At 40.6% G+C, this 27,157-nt stretch overlaps 1 protein-coding gene across 6 annotated transcripts in view; it reads right to left on the bottom strand.

Annotated features, from left to right (window-relative positions):
- PIP5K1B (phosphatidylinositol-4-phosphate 5-kinase type 1 beta) overlaps positions 1-27,157 on the bottom strand; it is a 354,990-nt gene that overhangs the window by 206,156 nt on the left and 121,677 nt on the right. For all 6 annotated transcript variants that reach the window (XM_068551827.1, XM_068551823.1, XM_068551825.1 and 3 more), the window contains exons 2-3: positions 14,560-14,644; positions 11,332-11,400 (exon numbers count right to left, since the gene is read on the bottom strand). In XM_068551827.1, coding sequence (XP_068407928.1) covers positions 11,332-11,400 — 69 coding nt within the window. In that variant the 5' untranslated portion in view covers positions 14,560-14,644. The remainder of the gene's footprint in view (positions 1-11,331; positions 11,401-14,559; positions 14,645-27,157) is intronic.

Consider the following 27,157-nt stretch of genomic DNA (forward strand, 5'->3'; position numbering starts at 1 on the left):
AAAGATGCTATCCTGCCTGGGCCATTGGGTGCTGAATGCTCTCTGGTCATTTGAGTTTCAAATCCACAGGGTATTAGAAATCAAAATCAAAATCACTCAAGGTGATTTTGCTGAGGATGAGTCTGGGTCAATAAGTAGGAAGGGTGTGGATGGCTGTAATGTTTGCTATTCAAGAGTAGATTGCTAAATTCCTCCTTCATGGGGCTGGAAGCCTGAGGGTAAAAGGTTACGGCCTGGTACCTCACATTTGGCCAGACTCTCTGCCTTGGGCACCAACCACTGTGTGTGTCCCTGGAAGGATTCTGAGGTCCTAGGGATGCTCCACTGGCATACGGTCCATCTGCTGCTGTTCTGTGCAGCCACGTGTCTTCTGGCAGGATACCTTTCCCTTGGCTAGAGCAACCAGGAGCTTTATCATACTGTGTAGTTTCTTCCCACCCATTTGTAAACTTGCCTGAAACCTTCAAGAACCTCCGTAATCCAAATAAATAAATAAATAAATAAATAGCAATACCTATGCCAATGGAAGTATTCAATATGCTTTTAAAAGCCTGCTTAAAATTAAATGAATGAATAAGAAGTGTGGTGATAAACATCAAGGTGGCTTAGGCAGGCATAGTCCAGATTTCGAAAGGAAATGGAAACGTAGGACGTTTTTATATGTAACACTCCCTTGAAAAACAGGATTTCATCTTACCAAGCAAAGTTTCAGAAGACTTCATCCTTTGATTTTGTTCACAAATGCAACTTCACTGCTTCAAAATCTCTTTTGTATTTACAATTTTAAGACACCCCTAATTTATATTACAGTTATATCCAAATCAAACGTTCCGTAGAACAGAGGAGGGGAGGGAATGGTGGAATAGATTTGTTTTCAAGTTTCAAATAATTAAGTTAAAAATAAGGAAATGATCTTGGGGGAGGACTGTGCTGATGGTGCTGCTTAGTTTTTCCATGATTTTCTTGAAAACGCATGTAACGCAAAGCTGGACTTCCCTGCCCATCCCCACTTCTCCCCTCCTGCTGCCTTCCATGACACACCTTCACCCCATTCTACTGCACTCTGTGTCCTTGGAAAGAATGACTTCTCATTTCCTCAGGAGAATTCCACTGGCCCAGGACGAGCAGCTAGAACACTTAAAGGCAGAGACAGATGAGGAGAAAGGGCTCTTGAAACACTATACAGTTACCTCAGACTATTTCAGACCCTGGGTGATGGTAAAGCTACAACAGAAGACCTCAAATTTTTATTTAATATGCTGGAAAGCAAAGAAAACATTTCCCCTTTCTGGATACAGTTCTTTTGGTTTTTTTCAGGTTTCTTTAACGGACAAAAGTTAGATTTCCTTTTGCCACTGAATCCCACTGCTTTTCGAAAACAACCTGTCAACAGTAGGAACTGCCATCAAGAGAGGACAGAGTCCCAAGCTACCTGGGATTCCAAATTTGAGCAGGGTCCCAGCATGGAGGAGGGGGCACTAATATCTGTTGCTTCACGAAGAGCTGAGTTCTCCCGGGTCTGCCAGGTCCTTGCTCTCAAGTGGCTTAAGTTCCATTGTGGGTGAGTGGGGATCCAGCAACAAGAGTAGAGATTTAACATTTGTACAGCCAACTACCATCTTCCAAGTGCCTTCTCATACATCCTCAGATCTAATGCTCAAACCACACTGTGGTACTCCTGGGCCCAGACATTCATTGTCTTGCACGAGGCTGAGTTCATAAACGGCAGAGCCAGCCTGACTGCCCGGCCACACTCCCTCTCATCCGTGGCTGGTGAGGAAAGAGGCAGGAAGACCCAAGGGCCGGCACTCCCATCACTGCCTGTTTTTGGGTCCTGAGTGCAGCTTTAAAGTCTGCACTCCTCCACGATTTTGTGAGGGATGTAGCTGCTTTTGAAACTGCTAAGTTATTATTCCCTCTCCCTCCCTCTGAAATAGCAAACCTGAAAAAAATCATGGATCCTGTTTCTTTCAAAACTTTTGTAACTTTATGTTACAAACTTTATGGAAGATCATAAGGGAATGACTTGGCCAGCTTTGTTTATTTCAGGGATCTGGCACTCTGGAGGAGAGGGTATTAGGAGGTAATATCAAAATGTGGGTGTTCCTTAGTCTGGGGGCCTCTCTTTTCCATCTGTCTCACCAATTCCTGTGAATTAACAGCTTGACAAACTGAAGCAGAACCCTGGACTTCTCCCCGGTGCCCCAAATCCACACTTCCAACTGCCTACTTGATTCTCCCCTTCGATGGCTCACTGACACCCCCAAACTGACGTGTCCAAATTGGAGACCTTGATTTTCCCTCACAAACCTTTCCCCACACGATTCCTTTCCATCTTGACAAATGGCCACAAAATCCACCCAAGTGCTCAAGTTAGAATGCTGGGCTCATCAGTCATTCCTGTCACCTCACCCCCACATGCAACCATGAGCCAGCCCGGTCCATCCTAACTCTGAAATATACCTTGAATTTGTTTCCTTTCCTTCTTCCTCTTCCTAGCCTACAACCTCAGTTTAGGCCACCGCCTATTTCTCTAACCCGGGGCTTCTCCAATTAGCACTACTGACGTTTGGGGCCAGACAGTTGTTTTGTGGGATTGTCCTGTGCATTGTAGGACGTATAGCGGCATCCCTGGGCTCCAGCTGCTGGACACCAGGAGCACCCCCTGCCCACAGTTGTGACAACATTGTCTAATGACCCTGGGGGACAAAACCAGCCCCAGTTGAAAGCCACTGCTCTCAGCTCAGGCTGCCTCTCTCTTCCATGCTTGGGACGCTCCATCACCCTGGGCTCTCCTTCAGGTCCTTGAATCCACCCGCTCCTTCCTGCCTCCAAGGCTCAGTGGATGCTGTTCTATCAAGAACGCTCTCAATTCCACTCTTCTGTCAGCTGGCTCCTTCTCAAGCTTGTGATTCCAGACCTGTGTCACCTCCTTAGGCTGCCTTGAATACCTCGTCTAAAAGGTAGCAGTCCTGCCTGTGTTTATTTTCTCCGTAACACTTTTAAAGGTAGTAATAATTTTATTATGCTTACTTTTTCAGGTCTGTCTCTACCACAACAATGAAAGCAGGGCCAGGATTATGTCTGTCTTGGCCTCTGCCCTACCTCCAAGGTCTAGCTCAGTGCCAAGCTAAACAAAGATTCACCAACTAAATAAATGAGTGAACGCATGGACGTACAATCAGACGTATGTCTTATAGCCCGGGCACTGACCACACCCTTAAAATTGACAAAGCCGCAATATGAAAAATTAGCTCAGGAGAACTAGAATGTCACCTAGAAAACCTATATTTCAGCTCTGTGCTCAGTAACCAAATGCACCCTGATCCATAATGCAAAGCAGATGGCAGCACATCTTGGATGAAGAGAAAGCACTCGCATAAAAGTAACAGTAGTTCCATCTTCTCTCCACTGGGAAACAAGTACAGTTAGACCCTATGATTGAACCCAATTCCTTATAATTCCTTATATTCCTTATAATTGGACCCAATTTATATCTCTGGGTGTTTACATGTATATATGTCTCAGGAATTGAGAAAAATAAATTCAGGAGGACAAAGGACCTTAATATTACAGTCCCCAGAGACCACACCAACCCCTTTTTCTTCTCTCCCTAGTGCTATGTGTCTCAGGGGTGATGGCTTCCATGCAGAGGGTGAGCCATCTCATCTTCCTTTCATAACAAAAGTCTCAGACGCAGTGAACTGAACTCACCAGAAAAGACAGGTGTGCCATCTGGGGGAACTTGATTCCCATAGGGGAAAATAACTTCTAACTTGGGTCACCCTTTGACCCAATGCTTCCTTTGTCAGGTCTTTTTAGCTACTGAGTAGATTATTAGTGAGTTATTACCCCCCTGTGACAGTCTACCGAATAGTTAGCTTTTAAAACATGTTCTCCTAATTTGACAGTTCAGAATATGTCACCCCCTCCAAGTAGATCTCATCCTTTTCTGACAATTTTGAGTTCTGTGGTCAAGAATAATTTTTGAAGTTATGACTTTATTCGTCATTTTATTTCCAGTGTTCCGCTCAGTGCCCAAGGGATCGATTTGTTTTTCATTTCAAAATTACTATGCACTTTCTAGAAAAAAGTATTCTTGAGGCTATAGTTCAGATTCTATATTCAGAGGTGAGACACTTTGGAGGAGACAAGTTGGCTTGTGAACCGCTAAATTAGGGAAATCATGCTCTAAAATTGTTGATTTCCATTCATTTTTCCCTTTCCAAAGATGGCTGGGTTTATCTGTGCCACTGGCCCCCATTATTCTACTGGATAATTGAGAATTTTCCATTTTAACGTCATAGGCACCACAGCGTTCAGAGGAGAGTGTACTGGTTAGGGTCTGACAGACCCTAGAGAGAGACAATCAGGGTGAAAATCCCAGCTTTATTCTGCCACTTACTGGTTGTGTGCCCCGGAGCAGGTTAACTTAACCTCTCTGTGCCTCAGTTTTCTCATCTGAAAAATGGGACTAATAGTACTACTTCATAGGGTACTTATAAGAGTAAATGAGTTAATAATTCTAAGTGCTTAGAATGGTGCCTAGAACATGCTAAGCACTTAATAAATGTTAGTTCTTATTACTAGCATAGCTTTGAAAACGCTTCCAACTGGTAATAATTATACTTTAATTTGCTGAATTAATAGATTTCTGGCTAGAATAAACCCACTGGAGTCTGAAAAATAAGATGCTTCCAGCAACCAATGATTCTAACTTCATAAAACATCACAAGTCCTGAATAAGCACATGGCATATGTCCTATTAGTGTCTATTAAGTAGATATAAGCCGAGAATCTAACATACATTGCCTGTCATCTTTTTTGGAATCCAGAATGAAGAATTCCAGAATTTTAAATATCTGTGATCTTACGCAACATCTTAAGAGCCACCTTTAAAAATCCTTGTTAAGTATCCAGGCGAGGGAAGAGGGGTGGTAGTGATAAAAATGGTCAAGCCCTGAGCATTGGAACAGGAGCCTGCTGACCAGATCAGAACCCGCTGGCCAAGCTGTGCAGGGAGGCGTGCAGATCAGCCGCTGATATTAACCCTTTTAACTTGAAAACAAAAGCACCCTTGTGCCCTGAGAGCAGGTGCTCCAGCTCAGACGCTACAGAAACACTGGAAACCCCAGCTTCCCAGCCCATCATGAACACCAAATGCAACAATGCAGTGGTTCTTATTGTCCCCAAAGGAAACTGTGCAGCAAGTTTAGGGTGTAGCGTATTATCCCCTGGAGTCAGTGTTTGGGGGACTTTCCATGGTTAATCAGGATGCAGAAGCGTGGCAAACCTGGGTGGCTTAACATACAGATGCTTCCTCCGAAGTGAATGCTAAAAGAGGTCACTGAGAAATGAACAGCTCAGGGAACCACCCTGGGAGCGGAGGTGGGCTGGGGTGGGGGGGTGGCTTCTCTTCCTACTTAGAAGCTGCTGATAGTTTTTGCTTAATTACCTGCCACTTCTTTCTTAAAAGTCATCAAGGCAGGGCTTCCCTGGTGGTGCAGTGGTTAAGAATCCGCCTGCCAATGCAGGGGACACGCGTTCGAGCCCTGGTCCAGGAAGATCCCACATGCCACGGAGCAACTAAGCCCGTGCGCCACAACCGCTGAGCCTGTGCTCTAGAGCCCGTGAGCCACAGCAGCTGAGCCCGCGTGCCGCAACAAGAGAAGCCACCGCAAGGAGAAGCCCGCACACTGCAACAAAGAGTAGCCCCCACTGGCTGCAACTAGAGAAAGCCCTCGTGCAACAATGAAAACCCAACACAGCCAAAAATCAAAATAAATATATTAAAAAAAAAAAAGTCATCAAGGCAGATTTGAAGTCATTTGCTTTAAGACTTTTCAAGGAAGAAGACAAGCACAGGTGATCTTCTATGGAAGCTGAGGGATTTGGAGGGAAGATCTGTACAAAGGGGTGGATGGCAATGGTAAATGATTATACATGCTTCTAAACTGGACGAGCTTATTTAAAAACTCCTCCTCTCTAAATGGTGCAGCTCATCTCCTTGCTGCCTAATTTTCAAAGCACAAAGGCAGCCCACCATTAGAAGCACATCTTTCTCTCTTATTTCCGAAGCCACTGCTGCTGGGAAGGAAAGACTGTCTTCTTCCAGCTCCGTCTACTCTCTGATGCCCAGGCCAGAGCAGAGCCAGCTTTCAGGATGCTAAGTGACAACACTTCTCCCCGTAAGCCCAGTGCTGGTGGAGAAAGTCACACTGGCTGCCGTGCTCAGTTCTAACAGAACTAAAATCTGATTGGAAATCAGAGGCTGAGGGATTCTGCTTTTGCTAATACAACAGTCACTTCACTCCTTGGCATTCCACTTTTCCCAGGATGTGTTCACATCTGTTAAATTGTTTGATCTTCACAGAGCTGTGAGCAGGTATTAATTACATTTCATCAATGAGAAAAATTAAGATTCAGATCAACTAAGGAAAATGCCTACGATGATACAACTAGTATCTAAAAGAGCTGGGGCTTCCCTGGTGGCGCAGTGGTTAAGAATCTGCCTGCCAATGCAGGAGACACAGGTTCGAGCCCTGGTCCGGGAAGATCCCACATGCCGCGGAGCAACTAAGCCTGTGTGCCACAACTACTGAAGCCCGCGTGCCTAGAGCCCGTGCTCTGCAGCAAGAGAAGCCACCACAATGAGAAGCCCGCGCACCACAACGAAGAGTAGCCCCTGCTCGCCGCAACCAGAGAAAAGCCCGCGTTCAGCAACGAAGACCCAACGCAGCCAAGAATAAAATAAATAAATAAATAAAATAAAATAAAATAAAAGAGCTGGACTCACATCTACCCTCCACTTAAAAGCGTAGTTGAGTTTGGCTGAAAAACCTTGTCGCTGCTACCATTCTGATAATTCTTTGTTGTGGGCTCTGCCCTGGGCATTGTAGGATGCAGCATTGCTGGCCTCTACTTCCTAGATGCCAACAGCACCACGTCCCCAGTTTTGACAACCAAAATGTATCCAGACATTGACAAATGTTCCCTGGGCACTGGTTGAGAACCACTGGGTTAGGGTGTTTTGGATTAAGGTGAATTAGGAATAACACTTGGAATGCCAAAGGATCACTCTTCCTATAGACCAATGTAGTTGCTATTGATGACAAGGGCCGCGTAATGCAAAGACAAAGCTGTCTCTGTTAAGCTACAGAGTGTAGCTCCACAAGGCGGAAAGCAAGGGTCTTATTTCTGGAAGTCGTGGCTTTCTAGAGTCTGAAGGGAAGCAAGAGCAGTCAGGGCTTGGGACACATGCTAACCCCTCCACCCCACCCCTTCTTCCCATCTTAAAATGTTATTTATTCAATTTTTTAATAGACAAAACATTCATATGGTTCAAAATTAAATAGCCATCAAATGTATATACAGAAAAGCTTCCCTTGACTCAAGATTCCCACCACCCATTTCTCCCCAGAGGCAGTCAATGTTGATAGCTGCCTGCGTATCTGTCAGAGATGTTTTATAAAAGAGCTTGTATTTAAACAAATGCTTCCTCTTAGTTCAAAGTATCGCTGAGTCATGACTTCACTCATGTTTAAAAAGTCATAGGGGACATCTTCCCTTGCCATGTGGTAAGAGGCAGGCATTGTCCTCCCACCTGGTCCCTTCCCTGCCTGCCTCCACTGAGAGGGACACTGGCTGAGACAGTGGATTTACATGACAACCTAGGTCTTAAAAAACAAAACAGAATGAAAAAAACCTGGGGAATTTGGGTCAAGCACCCTGTTTGTATCCAGAGTGGTCAGTTTCCTACTAGGTCACTCTGAGTGCTCTCATCACGTGTGCCCATCCTGGCGGAAATTGCTTAACAAGATTCAGGCCACACCTGAAGTCAGGGTGTTGGTGCCAAAGGTGGGCCCTCTAGACCTAAAGTAGCCTGTGGTAGTCATCAAAACCAGAATCTCCTAGTGGGGGCCTGTTGTGGGTAGGCCCAGGATGGAAGGAGGAGTAGAGGAGGGGGGATGACAAGCCTGGAATGACACCTTTGGGATGGAGAGGTGACAGAGGGAGGAAAGCAAATGGTAGCAATAAAAACTTCCCACGCCTGTGCACGGACAGCTGACTGGGAAACGCTGATCGATTCCGACAGATAAGTCACCAATTACGACATCATATGGCTGGAGCTTTTCATCATCTTCCTGACAAAGAACTGCTAGGGGACCTGGGATAAGTCATTGAACTACGCTGACACGTTTGCTTTGGAAGGGTCGGGGGAGTGGGGTGGGCAATTTCCTCACATACAAAAGAGAAAAAACTCAGACCTCTGGCACTGGTATTTTAACTCGAGTTTAAACCATACTTAAAGTGAACTCATGTCCTGCTTTCTGCTTCCTTCCTTCCTTATCACCTTGTTAAAAAAACATCTCTTCTTCAAACTTCTCTAGTTCCATCAATGGCAGAAAATTTCTAGTAGTTACTCTGATTGGAAACTTTCAGGTCACCCTTCATTGTGGTTGAGACTGTCATTTCATCATGTCACTGATCTCCGAACCAGTGTCATGGTACCTCACTGCCTAGAGCTGCGCTGTCCAACATGGTAGGTGTTAGCCACAAGTGCTTATTTAACTAAAATTAAAATTAAAAATTCCTTCCTCAGACACATGGGTCACATTTCAAGTGCCCAATAGCCACACACAGCTTGTAGCTACTGTATTAGTACAGATTATAGAACATTTCCATCATTGCCAAGAGTTCTAATGGGACAGTGCTGGCTCAGAACATGAAATCCAAACTCCTCCAACCAGCACTCAAAGCTAGCTGTCACTTAGAGCCAGCCCATACTTCTGAAATTGCCTCTGCTTTCCCCAAACAATGACACGTAGCTTTGTCTAGGTCAGACTCTACTGTCCCTCCAACAAATCACGTTCATCCCTGATTCTGTGCCTGTGCCCATCGGATTCCCCGTCATTGAGACAAATGACTGGGTTAGTCAATGCACAGTCATCGAATGAGTGGCATTTTCTGCCATGACAAAAAGCAATGAGGCATGTAAGAACTTTTTATCCCAGCAAAATGTTCTGCTAACAAACAAGTCCAAGAAAAGGACTTTTCCCCCAGAAGACTGTAAGGAACTTGGGGCTTGTCAGGACTTGCTAGAGGATTAACTGAAATGCCACTTGTCTTAGCACTTCATACCATTTTGAGTTGTTATTTAATTTTTTTCACATGGGCCTCCTATCTATTTTTTTCTCTTAAATAAATTGTATGGATATAGGAAGCAGAGACCGGGCCTTACACGCATATCTTTTACATCTTCCTCTCCTATCTCACTTCTCTACCCAAACAGTGCAGAGATTGCAAACTGGCCACCATGTGAGGACCAGATATGACTGATACAGTTTGTTGCTTTTTCCAGAGTGTATTTTTTTTTTTTTTTGGTAAGAACGGAAAGGTTGCTTTATTCAGGAGGCCAGCACCTGGGGACATGGTGGACTCCTGTCCAAAAACCAACCGCAACATTCTGCTAGACCATGAAAGTTTTTAAAAGGAGAATCATTTGGGGAAGGGGCCAGAGTCTTTGTTATCTTCCACTATGTACAGTCTTTCTTCCAGAGTGTATTTCTGAACACTTTTGAATCGGTTGCCAATCTTTAACAATTAGGAGATTTTACACCAGAATCTACATTTTTGGTTTCTTGAAAAATCAGTTATCTGGCAACCCTGGGCGAGGACTCATGCAAAGCTCTATTAGCTAGCGTTTAAGGTCACCTGCCCCCTTTATAAAAGGAGTGTATTCTCCTGTTTACCACCTTCCCCCTGCTTGTTTTACTCCTTTGTTATCTGCCTGGCCTCTTAAGGCCCCTGCATTTACAATTCTTGTGAAAGACACCCAATAAATGAACTGAGAACAGAAATACTACGCTCTGCAACGAAGCCAGGCGGCCCTTAGCGCCTGTCTTCATGGGCATCATGTTTGTTCTAAGCAGCTAAAAGCAGAATTCTTATCTCAGCCATTAGCTGAAGACATTAACCTTCCCAGCTGATTTTAGCTACTCTTCCTGGGCTTGTCAGGAACTGATAATGGATTAGAGAAATGGTCAACTGGAAGAACAAAAAGCAGGCAGCCTAAATAATCACATGCAAATAATTGAAACTCAGAGAGCATAACAGTGTTCCATGAACTCTGAGTGTTCCCTAAAAACACGTGGACATCACAGCACTCATGACGCTGAGTGTTGCCGGCAGCTGCCCAATGAATCTTGACACAGAAAGCCTAAACCCGCTCATTAACTCTAACCCATATTGATTTCTCCTCTTTTGAACCTTTGTTATAGACAACTGTGTTCTGAAACTGTTTTCATGTCTTGGCTCTCCCACTCAACCGTAAGTTCCTTATAAACACCTTTGATATCCTTCTCATGTCTAGCACCCAAGATCAGAGTATTCTTAACCTGGATTGGCTTCAGTCACAGGTAAAATCCAACTGGTCATCAAACTCCTCATTAAAAAGGAGCATACCCCATGGTCAGGGCTTCAGGGCTGGGAAAGAAAGTTAATTTTAAAGTATTTGTAAAAGGGACAATAGTTAACTACTGAGATGAAATTCCATGCTAAAAATCTTCTTTAAAGGTAGAAAATGTTTAAAATTATGGTGGCAAGTAGCAAGTCAATTAAAAGATTCACATAGTGAACAAAGAACACTGCACACACATAAGGGCCTTCTTCTTAGGAATAAAAAGGGTTTTCAAGTAACTACCTTCTGTCAATGTTCTATATCATGGTAACTGTGGTGGGCAGAAAAATGGCCCCCCAAAGATGTCTATGTTCAAATCCTTGGAATCTGTGAATATGCTACATTATGTGACAATGAGGAGTAAGGGTGGAGAAGAAATTAAGGTTGCTAATCAGATGACTTTAAAATAAAGGGATTATTCTGGATTATCCAGGAGGGCTCATTGTAATCACAAGCATCCTTTAAAGTGTCAGAGTGATAGGGCCTGATAAAGACTCAACTGGCCTTTGCTGGCTTTGAAGTTGGAAAGAAATCATGATATAGACAATGCAGGCAGCCTCAGGAAGCTGGGAAAGACAAGGAAATGAACTCTTCTCTGGAGCCTCCAGAGAAGAATGCAGCCCCGTAGACACCTGGATCTTGAACTAGTGAGACCCATGCCAGACTTGTGACCTACAGAACTGTAAGAGAATACATTTATGTTGTTTAAGCCACTAACTTTGTGGTAATTTGTTACAGAAATAGGAAACTAAGGCGGTAACTTACATACAAATGCTTTGGAGGAAGAAAAGGCTTATGGCAATATTAGCATTCTAAGCAATAAAAGTGTTCCTCTTTTTGAGCTGGAAAAAGAAGATAACACACTCACTCACCTTTTTATAGGTTTTTTCTTCATTTTGTTTCCCAGGTGCTGCATCTCCATTCTCAGCAGCAGACGACATCTACAAGAGAAAAATGTACCTATTTGAATTTAGATATTCTACTCTGAAATACAATATGCTAATAATGTTGTTACCTGTTTTGGTTAATTACATTTTTGTTGTTATGCTGTTGTCTCCAAGATAGGAAGAGATTTCTCAGAATACTAAAAAAAAAATTCTGTGTTCCCCAGTCTTTCCAAAATAAAGCTTTACATATAAATCATTTTGGCAGCATATTTTACTCCGTATGCTCTAAGAAGGAGGCCATGGAAGTCCAAGCCCAGATCATATGTGTATAAGTTTCTTTCTACAAAGCCTTAAAAAATTAATTTCTTTCCCCTATTCTTCTGGGTATATATGCTTCCTGTAAAAATATCTGGAAAGTACCAAAAACATGAATCACAACAAAAACATTACCCAGTTCTACTGCCCTTGGGCAACTCCACTATTCACATTTTGGTATGTTTGTTTCCACCTTTTGTTCCATGCACTTTCATACTAAATATATTATGATACTATCTTAACACAGCATTTTTCGCTGAACACTTATGTAATAAGCATTTTCCCATTTGATTATAAAAATCTCATTGTAAGAATAATTTTTTCTAGTTGCAAGAGACACCACTGGGTGAACACAATTGTGCGTTAATACTTTAGTTAACAATGCCAACACTGAAGGACAGTTGAGGTGGATCAGGGGTTTTGTTTCTACAAATAATGCAACAGTAATGATTGTGTGCTTCTATCTTTGTCCACCTTCAATGTTTTCTTGGACTAGTTTCCTAGAATTACTAGGTCACTAAAAAATCGAAAGCTCTTACCACATATTGCTAAATTTCTTTTCAAGAAGAATACACCCATTCACACTATCAGCAGTGAGTGGGAGCTGGTTTCATTACACGCTTAGCAATGACTATTATCATTTTAACTATCTGTGCTAATTTGACAGGTGAAAGGAAGCACCTCCTGATTTTAATTTGCATCCTTGAAAATTATTAGCGAAGGTTAACATTGTTTGCATATCTTTTTCTGGCTCTTTGTATTTCTTCTTTCAACTTTTCTATTATTTTGTCCACTGATCTATTGGGGTCTTAGGTATTGATTTTTTACCTATTAAGGCTAGTAATATTAGTGGTTTCTTTGCTGATTTTTATGTATTAAGGTTATTAATCTGTTCACAAGCACATTATTAGTACCATCCATGCTGCTGTCTTTTAATTTGTTTTATAATTATGACATAGAGAAGTTTTACATTTTTCATACTTAAAACTATTGACTATTTTTGTGATTTCTTCCAATGCTTTTAGATAAAATTTTATTTTTCATTGGGAGGTGTCAGATGTTTAAACATGTGCTCCTCTCATCTTTTAAAAATAAGGTTTTTACATTTTCTAATTCATCTGATTTCTTAAAACCAGTTACCTATGTGGTAAACAAAGATAACTACATAACTCAGGGTGCCATGATATTTAAGGGTCTTATCTTAAATTGCAATGAAGAGTGTTCTATACACCATGGAGGAGAAAACTTCTGACTTCCTCATAAGCCTTTGAAGCACATTTTAAATCTTGGGCTTTTAATAGACATAGTGTGCACTAAACCTAAGGATCTGCCAGCCATTTCTCTGTACGGGAAATAAATGACTGCCATGAGCTGGATGTGACTAAAAACCACCCAAGAAAATGAAAGAATGGACCATGGTAAGCCAACCTCACCAAATCTATGACTGCCCACCAATCCAAGCATTCTCTTAGATAAACTTTCAGTTCCATTTGTCTCCATTCAATCTGTCCGTATTTGAATATGAAGTTTTCAAGGACAGATGTTTCATACACTACTGCTTCCCACACTGTATCTGCTTAATTTATTTAAAGAATAATTGATTTTTCTAGTTACTTCATAATATGAGTTTTGAATAATATATTAGTGGAATTGGAATATCTGAAAGGTTTTACAATATCAGGTTCAGGGTAAAAACCAAACCCAACCCTGTATCATTCCCCTGGAAAGCTCAAATTACATAATCACTATAAGAATATATACGGAGTTATCTGATATTTGATCCCTATTTCTGTATTAGGGTATGTTTGTGCAATTTAGTATGTACTACTACTAATAAGTAAGAGTAGGATTTTCCTTAATCTTCAACTGTTTGATAGAGCCCACAGAATGAAGACTTCCCTAAAGAATACCATTTCAGTAATTTCACTTCTAAGCCTTTGCAGCTTTTAAAACCGAAAAACTTCAAGAGCAATGCTGAAAGGGCTTGAAAATACAGTCTTAATGAGGGGTTGACAAATTGGCATGAATGAAGGACAGGTGATGAGTCTTTTTTTATTACTTTGTAAATCATTCCTGACTAGACAGTAGAAAAGAAGAGAAGTAGGTAAACTTAATATATTTAAAAAAAACAATTCCCTTTAAGCAGCACAAAACAGATAATAATGTTAAAAGCAGACCATGAGCTATCACCTGGATTCAAAGGTTTTTGTTTGTTTGTTTCTGTAGGATGATGTTTAACAAAGGTCACACGGACTTATTCACCAGGACATCCATGTAGGAGAGGCAAATGAGATGCTTGGGGATGCTCTGGTCAACTGCAAATGGCTATTAAAATGGTCACAGTGACAATTACTGTCTCTTCCTAGACTTGCTATGTTCTGCACTCGTTAAGGTACATCAGTTATAACTATGGAAGCCAAGGTAAGTACGGATTAAAAACATTGCTTTTAAAAACATTATAATCATATATATTTCTACATATGCATAAAGGAAAGAGGAAAGAAATTCACAGAAGTACTGGTAATTATCTACAGATGATGGGATTGTGAATGCTTTGAGTTATCATGTTAATATTTTGCTATATTCTCCAAGTATTCTGCAGTGAGCACTGCTACATTTAAAAATAAGGAAAACACTAATGCTAGTCAAATATTTAACCACACACAGTAGTTAATAGCAGAGACCACATCTCCTGGGTTCTGCCCCTTTTGGCATGCCAACATCCACAAAATTTCCTGTTTCTATTTGCTTGCTGTTTGTTTTCAATTTGATAATGTCAAAGTTAAAGGCCATGAACTAGATACAAGATTTAGAGTATTTGTAAATATAAAATAAAAGAGTAAGGGCTTATAATGAGTCCGTTGGAATTAATTAAAAATATAGACTGTACTTCCTTACCTTTGTAAATGAAATGGCAAGTCATCTGTAATTGGTCGTGATGAGTGGCCTATTCATTGTTGAGACTGTTTTCCTTCCCAGGTTCCTGTTAAAATAGAAATCACTATTCATTATTTATTCATACCTCTACTTCATCTCCCAGAAAAGATCAGAGGTGGCTATAGGGATACACACAATGCAATCAGTTAAAACTAAAATAAAGAAATGTGTGTATAAATAAAGGGAAGATAAAGGTGAGGAACAAGATGGTGCCAGCAGTATGGGCTGTGCACAGAATGTGAGCCATGTAATCCTGTATAGTTGTTGAATACCCTGGTCAGTCTCCAGTTTGACTCTGAGATTCCTAGTGGTCACAGCAGAGGAAGAAATAATCAGTTACATAAATGCCCAATGTTCATAAGATAAAAACAAGTCAGTTGCTCAAATGAACCACATTGGGGATTGAGGCTGCAGTGGAAATTTCTCCTGTGGGTCTTCATAAAAGAGACCCCACGTGATGTGTGGATAATTTTGCAATATTATCCCTGTGATAAATCAACTGTGATTTTCGTGAAGGTTGTTTCAATAACACAACTTCAAAGACAGTTCAACAAACCTTTTTGCCCTATAATTATGTTTTTATACAAAAGAGATACTTGCTTACGGTAACCAATTTTAAAAATATAATTTAAAGTAAAAATGAATAAGGTCCCATCAGTTTCTCCCCAATGAGATAACCAATGGCAACAGTTTGTTGATTAACCTTCCAAAATCTTCCCTAAGCTTACACACACACACGCACACACTTATTTCAGCCACTTCTATCAGCATTTTAAAGATATTTTTCAAATCTATATTATATATCTCTCTCACTTAAAAATAACTGTATCAGGACTTCCCTGGTGGCGCAGTGGTGAAGACTCCGTGCTCCCAATACAGAGGGTCTGGGTTCAATCCCTGATCAGGGAACTAGATCCCACTTGCATCCCGCAGCTAAGAGTTCGCATGCCACAACTAAGGAGTCAGCGAGCTGCAACTAAGAAGCCCACAAGCCACAACTAAGAGGCGCCCGCCTGACGCAACTAAGACCCGGCACAACCAAAAAAAAAAAAATGTTACAAATGGAATCCTATGGTGTAACCTTTAAAAAAAAATAATTGTACCATATTCCACAAAATGGATACACCATCATTTAAGCCATCACTCCCTCCTGGACGAACATGCAGACTGTTTCCAGATTTGGCTACTGTAACCAGAGAAGGAATAAACAGACTTACATAAACATCTTTAGTGTTCTAGTACTTTTATTTCTGTGGGAAAGAATCCTGGAAATTGATCCAAACTTGATAAGTGCATTAAATATTTGAAGGACCTTTGTTACATTCTTTTCTGTAAAAAGGGTGAAGCAATGAGTCCCACAGTGCATAATGAGTACCTGCTTAGTGACATACTAATCAGCACTGGATGTTCGCCATCTTTAAAATGTTTGCCAATCTAATGGGCAGAGAATGACACCTCAGTCATTTTACTTCACGGTCTCTTACCACTAACGGGGCCTATCCTCTTCATAGGTTTACTGGTGATTTACATTTTCAGTTCATGTCCTTTGCTTATTTTTATACTGTGCTGTTTATCTTTTTTTCTTTTATAATCAATCTGTAAGATCTCCTGGTATATTAAACATTAACTCTGTCATATGAGCTGCAAGCTATTGTTCATCTTTTGGCTCTGTTTATGGTGTCTTGTCAGGTAGACATTTTAAATATTTACATAGTCAAATCTACTAATTTTTCCTAGATGGACTGTGGATTTACTGCCTTACTTGGGAGAGTTCTCCCAAGCCTGATGTTACACTACATGTATTCTCCTATATTTTCTTCAAGTACCTTTATAGTTCATTTTTAACATTAGATCTTTGCTTCAAATGGAATCTAACCTCATCTTCTCCCAGATGGGTAGCTAATTGCCCCAACATCATTTACTTTATAATCTACCTTCTTCTTACTGGAAGGACATGCCTTCATGCCTCCTTTAGCAAATATTAAGTTTTCCTATATACCTCAATATATTCTAGGCTCTCTGTTCCAAAGACTTACTTGTTGATTTCTAAGCTAATATGTTGTCTTAAATGCAGTAACATGCTGCTGCTACAAGTTCCCCACACTATTTTTCTTCCAAGTTTATATTTTTATATGGACTTGAAAATCACATTGCTTAACCTGAAAACACGTCCACCCCACCAACCCCCTGCCAAGTTGGAATTCTGACTAGAATTATATTAAATTTACATACTACTTTGGGAAGCATTAATATCTTTGGAATTTTAAGTTTTCTTATTCAAATCATGGTATAGTTCTCTATTTCTTCAAATGTTATTTTATATCTTTTACTACAACCATATTTTTGGTTTTTATCTTATGTCTTACTAAATTCATTCCCAGATACTTTAGTTTGTCATGCTTTTAAATAGGGATTTTTCTATTTGCATTTCTAACTGGTTATTAACTCACAGAAAGAAAATGATTGGGTTTCATCTGTTATCTTTCACCCAGTCATTTAATCAAATCCTCTTACAGAATTTTAAAAGATTTTAGGTAGAGTCTCAATCACATTACCTGCAATATTTATACATCTTACTTCTATTTCTTTTCCTATTACATTCACTGAACTTCTAAAAAAAAGTTGAATAATAGCAGTTGAGTAACAGTAGTAGTGCTTGGTATTTATAATATAATCCTACAGTAGTCACCAGCCTCTATAATGTTTTTGTTTGTTTGGTAGCATAGTAGCTTCTTTCTGCTATATTCTACTTTACTTTTTATTAGGAATGTCTACTGAATTATATTAAATGCATTTTCAGCATCAGTTAATATAATCATATAATTGTTCTCCTTTATTCTACTGTGCCAAATACAACATTGAGAAATTTCACAATGAAAAATTATATATTTCTAGAAAAACTCTAACTTGGATTTGATTTGCTACCATTTTTAAAAGGATATTTCCATAATTGAAATTGAATGATTTTTCTCCCATCTTTATCAGGTTTTGGTATTAAAAAATTAATGCTTTTCATAAAATTGGATGGCTTTTTATATGCACTTAGTTTTTTGGGATTATTCATTTCTTGGAATTTATAACCTTTCTTTGAATCAAATTTTCATAATTTATATTCTGTTAGAAAGCCATCGATTTCCTTTAGATTTTTAAATTTATTGTCATAAAGTTAACACATAAAATTTTGTTACTGAATTCTTTCGATTCTTTTGGGATCCAGGTAATGTCTTTTTCCTTATTCCTGATGGGGTGTGTGTGTGTGCATGTATGCATATATGTGTGTGTGTGTGTGTGTGTGTGTGTATAGACATAAAATGTATATGTATTATATGTTGCATATATATGTTATAAATATGTATTTTTGTTAGTCAGACTTCCCTTTTCTATTATTTGTTTTTGTGGCCATTTCCATTAATTTTAGCTTTTTTTAAAAAAAATATTTATTTATTTATTTATTTATGGCTGTGTTGGGTCTTCGTTTCTGTGCGAGGGCTTTCTCTAGTTGCGGCGAGCAGGGGCCACTCCTCATCGCGGTGCGCGGGCCTCTCACTATCGCGGCCTCTCTTGTTGCGGAGCACAGGCTCCAGATGCGCAGGCTCAGTAATTGTGGCTCACGGGCCTGGTTGCTCCGTGGCATGTGGGACCTTCCCAGACCAGGGCTCGAACCCGTGTCCCCTGCGTTGGCAGGCAGATTCTCAACCACTGCACCACCAGGAAAGCCCCAATTTTAGCTTTTAATATTTTCTTTCTTTGGGCTTTAAAGAATTTCTTAGATGCACTCGTTTATTTTCACTTTTTTAAAAAAATAGTATTAAAATCACTTAGGCTACAAAGTATTCCTGAATATATTAATGATTTCCTCATAAATTTTGATGTGAAGTATTCTGTTTAGTTAATTTCCAAATAATTTGTAATTTTGGACTTGATTTTCAATTTGATCCAGGAATCATCTATAAGAGAGTTCCTTAATGTTAAGCATTTATATTTTAATTATTAATCTTTTCATTCATTGCCATATTCTTGCTTATTGCACTGGGATCAAAACATGGGATAAGTAAAATTTCCCCTCCCACCCAAATTCAAGTTTTTTCCTATGGCCATAGAAATAATTTTCTGTAAATGTTCCGTAGACACAAGAGAAAAACGTGCCTGTGCCCTGTTTATAGGGTAGAAAAACACTATATTATTACCACCTTATAACATTGTCTACTTTGTCAAATTATGAAAAAATACAGTAAAATTCTCTGATATGGTTATAGGTTAATCATATTCTCCTGTATTTCTACTTTTTATTTTTTGCCTTAAAATTTCCATAACTATGCTGGCCATGTACAAAGGCTATATGTATATTAGTGTCCTTGTGAATTGTACTCTTTATCTGCAAAAGTATCTTTTTTTCTTATTTAATAATTTTGGTCTTGGATTCCATCTTAGTTGATGCTAATATCCTTCCTTTTATTTGCACATGCTTGGCATCTTCTTGTTCATTTTTTTATCTTCAGCTTTTTTAGTTATTGTCATTTGGTTTCAGCTGTGTTCCTGACAAATAGCTTAAAACTGGATTTTTTTTTTTTTAACCAATCTAAGAGTCTTTGTCATTTGAAAGGGGACTTAACAAATTCACATCTATTGTGATTAGATTATATTTGGTTTACTTCCATCATATTTGTTTACTATTAATTATATTTATGGTTCCTGCATTTATTTTTATCCATTCCTTTCTTGCTGGGTTAATAAAATTTACAATTCTATTTTTCCCATTAATTGAAATTTTTTATTCCACATATATTTTGCTCATAATTATCTTTCTATTTTTAAACCATTAAGAGTCTATATATTTCTAGTAAAAAAATAATAATAAAATGACTTTATGCCATCCCACTACCCAGGCATTTTTCCTTTGGTCTACTGTGCTAGACACAGACCTGTGCCACCCAGATCTCCCCTCAAGGAGGGAAGGTTGTTCACCACTAAGAGTGTGGTCAGCAGACACCTCGGGCTGCCAGCCCTTTCAGGGTCTGCCTCTGCAGGGAGCCACCTCACCCAGGCCCTGGCCTCTCTGGGGCTGCACACAGCCTGTGACTGAACGATGGGGCAGCTCCCTACTGAGTTGGCCCCGGCTTTGTGGGTCCTACATGGAAGTCTGACTTCTTCCTCTGCTTGCCTGACTGTGCTTCCCCCCTCCTCCTTTCACAGGTTGTATTAGTCTCTAAACTGTGTGGCTTAAAACGATGGAAATTCATCCTCTCACAGTTATGGAGGCTGAGAGTCCAAAATCAAGGTGTCAGCAGGGCCCTGCTCCCCCCAGGCTCTGGACTGCATCCTTCCTTTCCTCTTCCTAGCTGCATGGTGGTGGCCGTTGATCCTGAGCGTTCCTTTGCATGCCGCTGCATCACTCCAGTCTCTGCCTCTGTTGTCTGCCTTCACATGGCATTTTCCTCTTCTTATACTGACACCAGTCCTATTGGATTAGGACCCACCCAGTGACCTCATCTTAACTTCATTACATCTGCAAAGACTCTATTTCCAAATGAAGTCATGTTTCACAGGTACTGGGGGTTAGGACTTCAATATATGTTTTTTTGACCCTAAAAACATCTTGCACCCAAAACTCTGTCCCAGTGCCTGCTTCTAGAGAGACCAACCCATGACATCTCTTCTCTTCCTCCTCCCCAAGAGGAGATATATGGAGTATTTTTACTCTCTCACCGACTGCTCCATTTTGAACCACTAAAAAGCTTCTCTTAGTTGACACAGCTCTTCTTAATGAACAATTTATAGTTCACAGTCATATTATTAACATTTATTTACACTTGACTATAAGTTTTACAAGGTTCATTGCTCATCATTGTTTCTTTGGCTCTTCATCTCCTCCTATCCGAACACCTTTGTTCTGATTCAATTTTCATTCAGTTGGAACAACTTCTCAAGTAGTTCCTCAGAAGTGGCACATGGATGGTCTGCTCTGTGTCATTCCACGTCCAGAAATGTCTTTCCTTTGTCCCCATGTATAACTAGATCTCTTGGATTCTTGGCTCCCAGCCCTTTCTTTCATCTCCCTATTGATATGACACTGCTGTCTCCTTGCTTCCTGGCTTGCAGATGAGTAGTTTCATGCTAGTCTGATGCTTCTGTCTTGGTAACTTATTGGTTTTCTCTGTCTAGAAACCTATGAGAGTTTTCTCTTTTAACACATAGTTCAAAAATTCCATAAGGACAGATGTGTCTTTTTTCATCAATCCTGCCCAGCAAAGGGAAACTGACAAGAAGCTGTTACACGGAGATCTGATGACTTAAACCACGAATAATATGTAGGCTATCTAGCTGAGGAATGAACGGACCTTATATCCTTCAGGCAGTGCTCTCTGAAAATTGTTTCTCGTGACCAACCTTTTGATAAGAACTGGACAGGAGAGCACTCAAAATTATAGTCTCTGGCAAGAGTCTGGAATGCAGAAATTCTAATGGCCAAGTAAGGGCAGAATCATAAGACTCAGGTCTCCTTAGGAGATGTGTTAATATGTAATCTGACACGAGACTCCCAGTTAGAACTTATTTTCTTAAATTATTTCTGACATTAAACAGAGCCAATTTATAGTGTCATATGATTAGACTGTTGAAACACCAGCTCAGCTAACAATAATACATGCCAAGCAATGAAATTTTTTTTTGACTTGTTGATGGCTTATCTATCCTTTCTGGTATTTGGTATCTGGATTCTGTTAGCATAAGGAATAAATAATTTATACTACTTCAGAGCCTGCTACATTTCTATGCTTTCATTCAATTTGAGGGAAGGAAAGACTATCATTTATTGAGCAACAACTATGTGTGAGATGCTGTCACAAAAAAGATTTCATTTAATCCTGCAACGAATCCTTTGGCATTCTTCAATTTAACTTGTGTGATTCTGACACTTGTAACTGACTGTCCTATAACATCCATGGGATGCAGTCGTTTTTAATTTTGCTGAGGCTCTCGCTGTGAGGCTGGTTTGCAGAAGTGAAGCCCTTAGTGGTGAATAAATATAGCAACTCCCAAACCCCTCCATCTCAGCCTGGTTTGCTGTGCTCTTTACCAATGTTGAGCATCAGAACCACTGGGGAGCTTTATGAAAATTCAGGTTCTCAGGCCATGCACCAAAACGACTAAATCACTGCCTCTGCATGGTGGGTCTGGGGAATCAGTTTTTTCAGTATGCTTCAAGGGCTTGGGTTCTTCTAAGCTACTCTAAGCAGTAGGGGCAATAAATATGTTTTATCACTTCAAGAGAGATGTTAGGGTCCAGGAGGGAACACAGAACCTATTCTGGGTATGTTAAAGAAAGAGAATTTAAGACATGGAATTAGTTATAAAAGTGATGGGTGAGTTAAAAAGCTAAGCAAAAGATGGTGATGAAATGCAGAGACTAACATCGGCACCCCAAGGGCTAGAGGCACACCAAGGGAAGGGGTGTTACCAGACCTCAAAAGTTGGAGGGATCTGCAGAACATCATGGCGAGGGTGAACTGGAAGAGGTTGGAACTACAGAAGGAGGGGGTACATTTGGAGGCACGGTGAAGACAGTCACTGTTGGGGATACTACCCAGGACAGATAGAGGGGGATACACTCTAGATTCTCCCTCAGCCCATCTACCCAGCAATCCCTGTCTATGGCTCCCATGGGCCAGCCTACTGAAAACCATGTGACACAGGGAGCCCGAGAAATGTATCCTCTAGGAATGCCTGCCCTGTGACACAGAACAGGAGAAGAGTGAGGAATGGCTTTGAGGACAAACAGGCCAGTGATGGGCTACACAATGAGATACAAAAATGAGATAAAAGTATGAATGTGGGAAAGCAGATATGAGCTAATGATATGCACAAGATACATGGTTCCCAAGGAAAATGTGGATTGGGAGGCAGGCTAGGAGCTGGCACAAACATTTCTATTTTTATGACTCTGGGGATTTGCAAAGAGCTTAAATAGATCACTACAAAGTAGCCAGGGTCTACTGCAGCCTCTTCATTAAGTGTAGGAGTGAGGCTGTGACTTGGGACAATTTGCCTGGGGTCAAGTCAAGAGGTGGTGGGGCTGAGACTTGATCCAGAGCTGTCTGACTTCAAATCTACTGCTCATTCTACCATACCACACTCTCCCTCCTGGTTATTTGACAAAATGTTGGAAGACTGTCTACTAAATATTGCATTGCATTTTTCAATTTGTAAGTGCAATCAGGAGGTTAGCTGACAGTATTAATTTACATAATTATTTCCTGTAAAACTTGTTCGACATCAGTGAGTCTCAACCTGGAGGGCATTTCTGAGTTTACAAGGTGGTAGGGGAGCTTTTTAAAACTCTACAGTTAAAGAATGGACTTGAGGACACGGGGAGGGGGAAGGGTAAGCTGTGACAAAGTGAGAGAGTGGCATGGACATATATACACTACCAAACGTAAAATAGATAGCTAGTGGGAAGCAGCCGCATAGCACAGGGAGATCAGCTCGGTGCTTTGTGCCCACCTAGAGGGGTGGAATGGGGGTGGGAGGGAGACGCAAGAGGGAGGAGATACGGGGATGTATGTATATGTATAGCTGATTCACTTTGTTATAAAGCAGAAACTAACACACCATTGTAAAGCAATTATACTCCAATAAAGGTGTTAAAAAAAAACAAGAACAAAAACTCTACAGTTACCGAAGGTTTTAGATATATTATACTTGGGGGCCATATTCGAATTAGTCAGATGCAACCCTTTCAACCTCTAATTTCCCAGCTAGGGCCGTCGAAGTCAGTATTTTTAATTTGCCACAGATGAGTTTGCTCCTCATGCAAGGCCAAATGAGGGGGGAAATGACTAATTATCAAATTACCCAACTAAGTAGGCCAATCTATAGATACAAGAGGCGAGTGGCAGTAGTCATGAGTCCTTACTGATCTTCCCATGAAAACAACCTCTTCATTAAACACCGATGAAGCAACGCAACAAGGACTAATGGGAAGAACAGTGCAAGAGGCCTCTGAAGGCTTTGGTTTTTGGTCCATCTGTGCTACTGATTCTCTATGACCTTGGGTCCTATCCACTTCTTTTCTACCATGAATCCTGCTGACTCTGTTACGTGGCGCTTCTGGTTTGGTGCCATCGCCAAGTTTCTTGGGTAGAGCCTCCCCTCAGATCCTCTTTGGAATGAGGAGGAGACTCACTAATCATTTGATCATCATGAGTACAACCTGCCCTATGGGAATTGATCTTCCACAAGTTAGCCATATTCAAATGTTTTCATGCCATTCAGGCTATCTATGGTAACATTTCCTAGATCATTTCCCAATAGAGAAAGCAATTAAAACACAATTTGGGCCTTGGTCATGTCTGCCTGTTAATGTTAATCATTTCTGTTTAAATTATGCTCTTCTGAGTTCATTTTATCTGCCAGCGAACTAATTCACTTTTTCATGCATTCATCAACATTGAACAGTACATGTCAGGCTATGAGCTTGGTCCTGGAGCCATAAAGACAGAAACAGATTCTCGTCCTCAAAGAAGTCACATCAGCAGGAGAGACAGACACAGGGACAGGTACAATACAACATGCCACGTGCTTTACTAGGGTTCTTGGAGAAAGAACTGCCCAAGTCAGCCTGTAGGGACCATGGAAAGCTTCATTTATGAGGAACACTGAAACTGAGCAGTTTCTGGGGGCCACAAGGTTGAGAGGTAGAGGGTGAGGAAGATGCCAGGTGCCATGGCAGCTTAAAGAAAGCCCCAGCAGGATGAAGCATATTTAACACATTTTCCGGCGTGTTCTCTGAGATCTTGAATCTTGCATTTTAAGAATATACCCAGAAGCAGGCTTAGGATGTTACTTAAAGGGTTGCAAACAGACATCCAGATTGCTCATTGCACCTATGATCACAAACCCCTGTTCAGTCCGTTGCCTAAATAAAAATAAATTTGTAAAAAATGTATATGGTTTTCATGAAAACCTAGAAAGTCATTCTTAGGAAAATGTCAGCCTTGTAAATAGTTTTGCTGGGGAGGTAAGAAGTATTGTAGTCCTTCCCGTGCACTTGGAAGGGGTTTAATACTCTTTTAATGTGGTTTTGGCAACAAACAACAACAATAACAGGACAGGAAAAACCAAAGGCTTAAAAATGTGATAGGTTATTTTCCAAGGCTTAAATATAAGCAACAAAAATACACCAAACTGAAAACAATCTTTGACAGATTTTCCAAAGTAGAAATGCCTATATTTTTCAAATGGGAAAAAATTTCTGTTACATTAAGAAATCATGGGCTCATATTTATTTCTTTAGAATATTTGCATAAACTCTCAAAGAAATGCAGAAGATCTGCATGTTGAGTATCTGCACAAAGGAGGCCACCTATACACACATATGTTCAGACATATGGTATGTTACACATTTGTAAGCTCAGAAGCTGTAAAAATAGAACAGTGGTGCTCCCCTATTCCTACTGATGAAAATAATTTAAATGAGGTTTCGTTTCATGTATCTAATATTTATATAACCAAGCTGACGCCAAAACCAATTCCAAACGATGGCACCTGCTCGCTATGAATCCAAATGGAGACCAATCAAAACAAATTGCAGGGCTCTTAGAGTCTCTCACGAAACACACACATCAACTCTCAGAATGGCTCTCACCAAGTGAATAAACAGAATAGCTATAAATGGCGATGACAAAAGGCTCAGCATAAAATGAACCACTCGTAATTCATTTTCCCAACAAAGGTTGTGCTGAAAGAATTCATACGTCTTTTCAAACTAAGCCTTCACTGCAAACATTAGACAGAAGAAAGTAGTCCATGGAAACAACTGTGACGGGTGTGTTGGTTCCAGACCAGTGCAACTCACAGCCTTTCAGGAAAACACCATTATTGTACAATCTTCTCCTGCCCTGGTTTTCATGTTAAATACACAAAGACCTACTGTGTGTTTGTGTGTGTTTTGGGGTAGGGTAAGAGGGTGGGGGAAAGAGCTGAAAGTCAGGAGCAAATTCATACATGGTCATGACACCTGGGCTTCCATTTGGCACAAGGAAAAGCCTCTATGAAGACTTCACAAACATTGTCACTTTTTTGTCTCTTCCCAGAGACATATGGGACAGTCACTAAGAATTGCACTGAGTTGGACTTTCTACCTCTATATAATGCTTACATTTTTTCTTTCCCAGGTTTTACTAGACATTTGATATTGGGGAGACTTCACAACATTATATTCTTACTACACTGTAAACTTTCTCAGTTTTTATTTATCAGATTATGCTTTCTGTCCACATTTTATTTCTAAGCTATTTTCCTCTTTTTTCCCCCCAGGAGTATATGCCTCAGAAATTATTCAATTATTCCAATAATAATAACTGTGTAAACCATATGGGAATGAAAGCAGTCATGACTGGTAAAAAGAAGTAGTCCATGGGCTTCCCTGGTGGCGCAGTGGTTGGGAGTCTGCCTGCCAATGCAGGGGACACGGGTTCGAGCCCTGGTCTGGGAAGATCCCACACGCCGCGGAGCAACTGGGCCCATGAGCCACAACTACTGAGCCTGCGCGTCTGGAGCCTGTGCTCCACAACGAGAGAGGCCGCGATGGTGAGAGGCCCGCGCACCGCGATGAAGAGTGGCCCCCGCTTGCCGCAGCTGGAGAAAGCCCTCGCACAGAAACCAAGACCCAACACAGCCAAAAATAAATAAATAAATAAATAAATAAATTAAAAAAAAAAAAAGTAGTCCAAACAAAATAACCAAAATCGATTTGGTTTTGCTCCTGCAGCAGTGTTCAGGGCATTTCTGGGCTTATTTCATCTTCTTTAAAGAAAGCCAGAGCAACACAGATCTCCTATATGCCCCCCAAACAAGGGACAGGTAGTAGTTTACCCCAAAGCACTTTCTTTTTGCCAGTGTTTGGGGGCTGTGTGTCTGAGGGGAAATCTGAAAGGACAGAGATGGGGGTAGAGAGGACCCTCAAAGAAACACACTGCTCAAGGGAATGGCAAACGCTCCGAAGAGTAGAAGAGACTGAGCAGGAGAAAAATTTTCTAGAGTTCTAGGCTAATAACCTTAATAGTCAACAAGTAATAAAAGACGTTTCAAACGAGGCACAAATATAAAAGTCTAGATAGAGGGAAAACAGTGGTGAGATGACCACTTATGACACACTCTCACCCAGAAGAGTATTCATTTACCCAAACATTGATTCCAGCACTTCTATGGTAGGTACTTTGGGGGGAAATGACAATGAGTAAGATGGTCCCTGTTGTCAAGGTGCTTAAAACTGAAGCCAAAACAAAAGCACAGAAATAATGGGCAAGGCTTTAACAGGATTAGGAGCTAATACCTTTTACTTGGCTTTGCTTCTAACAGGTATTCAATTATCACAGTCAGAGGGCTTACATGGAATGTTCTAAAAAATGCCATTAAAAATTAAAAACCAAAAAAAAACCAAAAACACCTTGACCCCAAAAATCCAAGGCCATGAGATCATAAATCAGTTATTAGTCCCTGCATATTAAATTTCCCAAGTTCTGTGTTCAGGTTTGAGACATCCTGACAGAGAGCTGTTTTC

Source organism: Eschrichtius robustus, chromosome 10 (genome assembly GCF_028021215.1).
Source record: "Eschrichtius robustus isolate mEscRob2 chromosome 10, mEscRob2.pri, whole genome shotgun sequence".
In the NCBI taxonomy this organism is placed as follows: Eukaryota; Metazoa; Chordata; class Mammalia; order Artiodactyla; family Eschrichtiidae; genus Eschrichtius; species Eschrichtius robustus.